Here is a 9430-nt window from a genome sequence, read left to right on the forward strand (position 1 = left end):
ATCCACGTCAGAGTGAGACCTCCTATTCCCTGCGCAGTCTGCGCATGCGTGCTGCGGCTTGACCGGTACGTCAGGAATCAGAAGAGATCATTTAGAAGTGCTTTCTTCAGGGTGTGGAGGCCTTTTAGTGCAGAAAACTTTTTTTTTTTTTTTTTTTTTTTTAATTAAAATAAAAATATCTCTGCTTTAGTTCACTGATCCGGTAAAAAAAAAAAAAAAAAAAAAACTTTAGCTGAAAATATTCTTGATCAAACTTCATGTTTAGACTGAAAAACAGTTAATTACTGTTTGTTTGGCTGCAGAAATGTTGCACCTGAATAAAAATTAAAACTTAGTCATAAATGTTTCATTTAATGGAAAAACCAAGAAAACTCACAGCTGGACGTTGCTGTTTTTGTTTTTTTTTTGTAATTCTTGCTTCTTTTAATTGTTTTTTTCTAATTTTATGTCATTTTTGTGAAATTTTGCTTCTTTTAATCGTTTTTTTTTGTATTTTTATGTCAATTTTGTTTCATTTTCGCTTCTGTTAATCTTTTTTTGCATCATTATTGCAACAAATTTACTTTTAAAAAAGTCAAATCATCACATGATGTCCTACATTTGTACTTTTTTCATTAAAAGAAGCAAAAATGGCACAAAAATGACCTACAAACAAAAAAACTATTAGAAGAAGCAGAAATAGTGCAAAAATGACAAAATTATGAAAAAACGATTAAAAGAAGCAAAAAATTACACAAAATGACATAAAATTACAAAAAAACGCCTAAAAGAGGCAAAAATTACAAAAAAATGACATAAAATTGTTTTAAAAACGACTATAAGAAGCATAAATGACAAATTTTTTTAGAAAACGATTAGAAGAAGCAAAAATTACAAAATTACAATAAAACAATTAAAAGAAACAAAAATGACACAAAATTTTCATAAAATTACAAAGAAAACGATTAAAAGAAGCAAAAATGACACAAAAATGACATAAAATTACAAAAAAGTGATTAAAAAAAGCAAAAATGATTTAAAGTTTGCATAAAATAACAAAAAAGCCACAAAAAAATGGTTTTAAAAAAGCTGAAAAAGAGAAAATCTGATTTTTGGTTCTTAAACTTTAAAATTTGTTCTCAGATTCTGTAAAAAGTGATGACAGTAAAAATAAAAATATTTAAAGGCTTTAATTCAGAAAATCTCAATAAAACAACAAAAAATTCAGATGTTCAGTTTACAGAAAACAGTTCTCCTGTTCCTCCTGCAGGGGGCGGAGCTGCTCCCTGATTGGCTCTCAGCGATCTCCCTGATTGGTTCTCAGAGCTGCTCTCTGATTGGCGCTCAGCCCATCACCTGCAGCAGAGCGGCACACAGCTCTCTGATTGGTCGGTTCTCGGAACTCAGCAGAGCGGTGGCGGCGGTGGCGGCTGCGTTGGGACAGAACTTCTCTCCGACCAGAATGTTCTCCAGTTCTCCGACCAGCTGCTGAGGAACCCAGCCCGGTGGAACCTGGATCCTGCAGCTGGAGATCCGTCCATCCTTCACCTGCAGCCGAACAGAACCTAGAACTTCCTCCAGATGCAGAGACATCTCCACCGAGAACTTCGGCGTCTTTCCAAACGTCCAGTTCCACCCTCGAAGCTCTGCCTCCAGACGGCCGATGCCCGGGAACACCGACTCATCAGACGGATTCACGAGAACCGTCGGCGAACCGGAGCAGAACTCTGAGAGAACCAACGGAAATGAAGCAGAACATGATTAGAGCAAAGAAACCAGGAAGAAAAACCTAAATAGGGACAACTGTATGGAGAGGAGAACCCAGTAGAACCCAGCAGAACTCAGTGGAACTCAGTAGAACTCAGTGGAACCAGGTAGAACTCAGTAGAACCCATTGAAACTACAGGAGAACCCAGTAGAACTCCGTGGAACTACAGGAGAATCCAGTGGAACCCAGTAGAACCCAGGAGAACTACAGTAGAAGACAGTATAACCCAGTAGAACTACAGGAGAACCCAGTAGAACTACAGGAGAACCCAGTAGAACTACAGGAGAACCCATTGGAACCCAGTAGAACCAAGGAGAACAACAGTGGAAGACAGTAGAACCCAGTGGAACCCAGGAGAACCAAGGAGAACTACTGTGGAACCCAGTAGAACCCAGTAGAACTACAGTGGAACCCAGTAGAACCCAGTAGAACCCGCTAGAACCCAGTAGAATCCGTTAGAACCCAGGAGAACTACAGTAGAACTACAGTAGATCACAGGAAAACCCAGTAGAACCCAGGAGAACCCAGAAGAACCCAGGAGAACTACAGTGGAACCCGGTAGAACCCAGTAGAACCCGTTAGAACCCAGTATAATCCGTTAGAACCCGGGAAAACTACAGTAGAACTACAGTAGAACTCAGTAGAACATAGTAGAAGCCAGTAGACCCCAGTAGAACCCGTTAAAACCCATGGGGCGGCTGTGGCTCAGGTGCTAGAGCGGGTCGTCCAATGATCGAAAGGTCGGCGTTTCGATTCCCACTCTGTCCTAGTCATGTGCTGTTGTGTCCTTGGGCAAGACACTTTACCCACCTGGCCTCCAGTGCTGCTACTCACACTGGAGTATGAATGCATGTGAATGTTGGCGGTGGTCGGAGGGGCCGTAGGCGCAGATTGTCAGCCACGCTTCCGTCAGTCTGCCCCAGGGCAGCTGTGGCTACAAATGTAGTTTACCACCGCCGAGTGAGAATGTATGAGTGAATGAATAATGGATTGATTGTGAAGCGCTTTGAGTGCCTTGAAAAGCGCTATATAAAAATCTTATCCATTATTATTATTATTAAGGGAACTACAGTAGAACACAGAAGAACCCAGTAGAACTACAGTGGAACCCAGTAGAACACATTAGAACACAGGAGAACCCAGTAGAATTACAGGAGAACCCAGTAGAACCCAGGAGAACCCAGTAGAACCCCGGACAGTAGAACACCATGGAACACAGTGGAACACATTAGAACTCAGTAGAACTCAATAGAACTAGAATAGAACTCAGTAGAAAATGAGTACCTTTGCTGTACTGCTGCGCCACTCCTTCCACTAGCTCCTCCCACTGCATAGAGGGGGCGTGGTCTGTCAGGTTAGCGACAGGGGAGGGGACGCTGGGCGTGGCGTTGCTATGGATACCAGGACAGGAGGGGCGGAGCACAGCAGAGAGGGCGGAGCGATCGGCTGAGTGGAGCAGAGTGCAGTGATGGTAGGAGGACTGTCTGCTGAGCCTGGAGGCCGTGCCTGGAGACAATGACAATGTAAAGAACTATGTAAACAATGTAAACAACAATGATGTAAACAATGCAAACAAACACAATGTAAACAACAACAATGTAAACAACAACTATGTTAACAACAACTATGTAAACAACAGCAACAATGTAAACAATGTAAACAGCAATGTAAATGACAACAACAATGTAAAAAACAATGCAAACAACAATGTAAACGACAATGTAAACTACAAAGACAATGTAAACAACAACAATGTAAACAACAATATAAACAACAACAATGTGAACAATATGAAGAAACACAAAAACACAATGGACACTAAACAACAATGTAAACGACAACACAAACAACAACAATGTAAACATTGCAAACAACAATGTAAACAACAACATAAACAACAATGTAAACGGCAACTATGTAAACAACAGCAACAATGTAAACAATGTAAACAGCAATGTAAATGACAACAACAATGTAAAAAACAATGCAAACAACAATGTAAACGACAATGTAAACTACAAAGACAATGTAAACAACAACAATGTAAACAACAATATAAACAACAACAATGTGAACAATATGAAGAAACACAAAAACACAATGGACACTAAACAACAATGTAAACGACAACACAAACAACAATGTAAACATTGCAAACAACAATGTAAACAACAACATAAACAACAATGTAAACGGCAACATAAACAACAACAATGTAAACCACAGCTCTCTATTGAGTTCTACTGTCGCTCTGAGTTCTACTGTAGTTCTATTGTGTTCTACTGTAGTTCTGAGTTCTACTGTAGTTCTATTGTGTTCTACTATCGTTCTAATGAGTTCTACTGTAGCTCTACTGAGTTCTACTGAGTTCTGATGTGTTCTACTGTAGCTCTACTGAGTTCTAATGAGTTCTGATGTGTTCTACTGTAGCTCTACTGAGTTCTATTGTGCTCTAATGAGTTCTAGTGTAGTTCTAATGTTCTCTACTGACTTCCACTGTAGTTCTACTGTGTTCTATTGTAGTTTTAATGTGTCCTACTGAATTCTACTGTGTAGTAATGTGTACTACTGAGTTCTACTGAATTCTACTGTAGTTCTAATGTGTTCTATTGTAGTTCTAATGTGTTCTACTGTAGTTCTACCTAGTTCTGCTGTAGTTCTACTGTGTTCCACTGAGTTCTAATGTGTTCTATTGAGTTCAGATGTGTTCTATTGTAGTTTTAATGTGTTCTACTGTGTTCTACTGAGTTCTGATGAGTTCTACTGAGTTCTATTGTGTTCTGCTGAGTTCTACTATGTTCCCGACTGGATTGGTCTGGTCTGGTCCGGTTCAGTCCGGTTCGGTTCTGGTCCTACCTGAGATCTTGTAGCGTCCGTCCAGAACGATGTCGAGTCTTTCAGTGGCCTGGACGTCCAGCTCTGGTCTGAGGTTCCTCAGGGCCTCGGTCACCACCTTCAGGTTCCTCCTGCGGTCGTAGGCCTTCTTGGAGGCGAAGAATGTGAGGTTCAGGTTCCCAAGGTCGTGGAAAACCGTCCCGCCGCCGCTGCGACGCCGCGCCAGAGCAACACCGGCCTTCCTCATAGCCCTCAGGTCGCACTCGGCCCAGGGGTTCTGGTGCCGCCCAATGACCACAGCCGGCCGGTTCCTCCACAGCAACAGGACGCCGCAGCGCTGGAGGTCCACATTGGCGTCGATCCAGTCCTCCAGGGCCAGGTTCTGGTGGACGTCGGTGGACCGGGACTGGAGAACCAGACCTGGACTGCTGCTGTCTGTGAAGAGGCTGCTGGACCGGAACCAGGACCAGGACCAGGACCGGGACCAGAACCAGGATCTCTGGTTTCCACCTCTCAAAAGAGAAAATGTCCATCTGACCTGTGACATCATTGTTGTCTCGTGTCACTTCCTCTCCTCCACATGTCGGGAACGTCTGGAACGTCAAAATACCTTCAGTGGAGCAAAATAAAAGTTCTCAGCTTCCTAAAACATCACGAATATTTAAGATCCGAACAAAAAAACTAATGACCAAACAGCAGGAGGATGAGCTCTGACTAGCAAAGAATTCAAGCTAACTAGCAATACAGCAGCTTAATACGGAGTATAAAATACATTAGTTAGATAGTGCTACAGCAAGCTAATATAGCAAACTGTCATAAGCTTAACATAAAGTCAGCTAGTCAGCTAAGTAGGGCTAAAGCAGGCTAATATAGCATATTGTTGTTATCTTAACATAAGTCAGTTGGTAAGTTAGCTAGCTAGTGCTACAGTGAGCTAATATAGTATCATGCTAAGCTAGTTAGCCTTAGAAACAAACAGCACAGTTTACTGCTAGTTAGCTTCAATGCTAATATATTAGAAGAAATAATTTAATAAAAATCTGAGCTCCAGAATTAAAATCACTGATGATGACGTCATAAACTGACAGTGGAGGTCAGACGTCACATTTTCCTAATCTCACCTGCAGGAACAGGAAACAGTAAAGCCACTGTCAGTGACCTGCAGAGTCTCCTCCTGACTTCCTGTGAAGCTGCAAATTACAACTCTGGTGTAGTGAAACTCACCGCACGGACCGATGTTTACCGACGGAAATACATAAACAAACAGCCGGTAAACAAACGTCTGACCGAACATGAGGACCGGCGGTGATGGAACGACCTGAACCGGAGACACCGGAGACGCACCGCGCTGTTTCCAGTCTGACCCTTCAAAATAAAGGAGGGAACGTCGTGAAAAAATTGTTTTAACGGTTTAAGGTTTATTTTAGATTCTTCATGAGATTCAGCGGAAAACTTCACATTTTAATAAAGAATAAATTTAAATCTCCAGAGATTCTCACAGGCCGTTTATCCGTCAGACTTCTTGTTTTTAGACGTTTTTAATGTGCGCTTTTATTCTGATAAGTCAGAAACGGAAACCCTTGGACTTGACTTCTGGCTCTGACCTCGGTCCTTCGCCGTTAAAGATCCGGGCTGTGCTGAGGTCTGTCGCGCAAAGGTTCCACCTGCAAGACTCGTCACAAATAAGTTTCCGGTGGAGAAAATGTGTTTCTGTTGTTACGAAGCAGCAAATAATATAATAACACACACACACACACACACACACACACACACACACACACACACACACACACACATATTCAATTCAATTCAATTTTGTTTATATAGCGCCAATTACAGTCAAATTGTCTCGAGACGCTTTACAGAACCCATATGCCTGAACCCCCAGAGCAGCCCTAAGGAGACAGTGGCACGAAACCACCCTTTTAACAGGGAGCAGAACCCGGCTCTAATGTGGGGGAACCATCTGCTGCTGTGGCCGGGCGGGTTGAGAGGGACAGAAGAGGTAGAGAGGTAGAGATAGAGGGTTTATATATATATATATATATATATATATATATATATATATATATATATATATATATATATATATATATATATATATATATATATATATATATATATATATATATATATATATATATATATATATATATATATATATATATATATATATATATATATATACGTGTGTGTGTGTGTGTATCTAAAATTGTAAGCCTCATGCTGCAAAGTCTCCTGATCTGCCAAAGATCTGCCAGAAGCATATGAGAGTATTTTTTTAAATGTTATATATGTGTGTGTATATATATATATATATATATATGTATATGTATATGTATATGTATATATATATATATATATATATATATATATATATATATATATATATATATGTATATATACATATATATATACATATATATATATATATATATATATATGTGTATATATATATATATATATGTATATATATATATATATATATATATGTATATGTATATATATATATATATATATACATATATATACATATATATATATATATATATATATATATATATATATATATATATATATATATATATATATATATATATATATATATATATATACATATATATATATATATATATATATACACACACATATATAACATTTAAAAAAATACTCTCATATGCTTCTGGCAGATCTTTGGCAGATCAGGAGACTTTGCAGCATGAGGCTTACAATTTTAGATACACACACACACACACGTATATATATATATATATATATATATATATATATATATATATATATATATATATATATATATATATATATATATATATATATATATATATATATATACAAGTCACAAGTCAGGACCGACAAGTCCCAAACCAAGTCCCAAATCAGGAACAACAATCCCAAACCAAGTCCCAAGTTAGGACCAACAAATCCCAAGTCAAGACCAACAAGTCTTACACCAAGTCATAAGTTAGGACCAACAAGTCCCAAGTCAAGACCAACAAGTCCCAAGTTAGGACCGACAAGTCCCACACCAAGTCCCAAGTCAAGATCAACAAGTCCCAAACCAAGTCCCAAGTCAGGAACGACAAGTCCCAAACCAAGTCCCAAGTTAGGACCAACAAGTCCCAAACCAAGTCCCAAATTAAGACCAACAAGTCCCAAACCAAGTTCCAAGTTACAACCAACAAGTCCCAAGTCAGGAACAGCAAGTTCCAAACCAAGTCCCAAGTTAGGACCAACAAGTCCCAAATTAGGAAAAACAAGTCCCAAACCAAATCCCAAGTCAGGATCAACAAATCCCAAACCAATTCCTAAGTCAGGAAAAACAAGTCCCAAGTCAGGACCAACTTTTCCCAAACCAAGTCCTAAGTCAGGAAAATCAAGTCCCAAGTCAGGACCAACTTTTCCCAAGCCAAGTCCCTAGTTAAGACCAACAAGTCCCAAGTCAAGACCAGCAAGTCCAAAACCAGGTCCCAAATTAGAACCAACAAGTACCAAGATCAACAAGTCCCAAACACAGTCCCAAGTTAGGACCAACAAGTCCCAAGTCAAGACCAACAAGTCCCAAACCAAGTCCCAAGTTAGAACCAACAAGTCCCAAACAAAGTCCAAATTTAGGACCAACGAGTTCCAAGTCAAGACCAACTAGTCCCAAACCAGGTCCCAAGCTACGACCAATGAGTCCTAAACCAAGTCCCAAGTTATGACAACAAAGCCCAAGTCAGGAACAACAAATCCCGAATCAAGTCCCAAGTCAGGAAAAACAAGTCCCAAACCAAGTCCCAAGTCTGGACCAACATGTCTCAGGTTAGGACCAGCAAGTTTTTTGTCAGGTCATGAATCAAGAAAAACAAGTACAAACATGTATGTTCCTGTTCTACATGTATGATCCTGTCCTACATGTATGATCCTGTTACATGTATGATCCTGTCCTACACGTATGATCCTGTTCTACATGTATGATCCTGTTCTACATGTATGATGCTGTTACATGTATGATCCTGTCCTACATGTATGATCCTGTACATGTATGATCCTGTTCTACATGTATGATCCTGTTACATGTATGATCCTGTCCTACATGTATGATCCTGTTACATGTATGATCCTGTTCTACATGTATGACCCTGTTCTACATGCATGATCCTCTCCTACATGTGTGATCCTGTCCTACATGTGTGATCCTGTCCTACATGTATGATCCTGTCCTACATGTACAGGTCTGGACCTCAAGGACTCAAGGTCTACTGAAAATATTTCATCTTGATCCAGTCTGGAGCCTTCAGGGCCTGAAGCTGAGTGGCTCTTAATGAAAGACTAGAGCCTCCACTTCCTGTCTGACTAGAGCCTCCACTTCCTGACTAGGGACTCCACTTCCTGTCTGACTGCTGCTGCACACAAACAGGATCTGGATGTTTGTGGACACCAGGTCAGGGCAAAACAAGTCCCAAGACAAGTCCCAGGTCAGGGCAAAACAAGTTCCAAGTCAGGCCCAAACAAATCATAAGGCAGAACCAACTAGTTCCATGACAGAACCAAAAAGAAACAGGTACGTATTAAGTAGTCCCGAGTCAGGACTAACAAGTCTAAATTCAAGTCATGGGTCAGGCCCAGACAAGTCCCAAGTCAGGACTAATAAGTACCAAGTCAGAACCAAGGGCTAACAAGTCAGAAACAAAGTCCAAAAAGTAAGGCCCAACAAGTCCTACATCACACCGAAACAAGTTGTGTAGCAGAGCCAAGTAGTCTCAGGTCAGGACAACTAGTACCAACTCATCCAGATTCAGTAGAAGCAAATAAAAGTCAGTCCTAAGAAGCACCAAGTCAGAACCA

At 40.1% G+C, this 9430-nt stretch overlaps 1 protein-coding gene across 4 annotated transcripts; it reads right to left on the reverse strand.

Annotated features, from left to right (window-relative positions):
- Window positions 1–1154: 1154 nt before the first annotated feature.
- Window positions 1155–6532, reverse strand: lipt1 (lipoyltransferase 1). Of its 4 annotated transcripts, none has more exons than XM_035941725.2 (4): window positions 5807–6532; window positions 4604–5175; window positions 3032–3253; window positions 1155–1706 (listed from the first exon to the last, which is right to left on the reverse strand). In XM_035941725.2, the coding sequence occupies exons 2-4, from the start codon at window positions 5130–5132 to the stop codon at window positions 1324–1326; spliced, it is 1134 nt and encodes a 377-aa protein (XP_035797618.1). In that variant the 5' UTR covers window positions 5133–5175; window positions 5807–6532; the 3' UTR covers window positions 1155–1323. The 4 variants fall into 4 exon arrangements, with proteins under 4 accessions (XP_035797618.1, XP_023151466.1, XP_023151465.1 ...); XM_023295698.3 differs by having other exon boundaries at window positions 4604–5192; XM_023295697.3 differs by having other exon boundaries at window positions 5704–6532.
- Between the last annotated feature and the right edge of the window lie 2898 nt (window positions 6533–9430).

The sequence above is a fragment of the Amphiprion ocellaris genome, chromosome 24 (assembly GCF_022539595.1).
Source record: "Amphiprion ocellaris isolate individual 3 ecotype Okinawa chromosome 24, ASM2253959v1, whole genome shotgun sequence".
In the NCBI taxonomy this organism is placed as follows: Eukaryota; Metazoa; Chordata; class Actinopteri; family Pomacentridae; genus Amphiprion; species Amphiprion ocellaris.

Bases quoted from the DNA above. Each gene is read 5' to 3' on its own strand.
- lipt1 (XM_035941725.2), bottom strand. From the start codon at position 5,132: ATGATGTCACAGGTCAGATGGACATTTTCTCTTTTGAGAGGTGGAAAC. The intron at 3,254-4,603 runs GTAGGACCAGAA...CATTGTCTCCAG, and splicing joins CGGACGCTACAAGATCTCAG to GCACGGCCTCCAGGCTCAGC. The intron at 1,707-3,031 runs GTACTCATTTTC...TGGTTCTCTCAG, and splicing joins GGCGCAGCAGTACAGCAAAG to AGTTCTGCTCCGGTTCGCCG.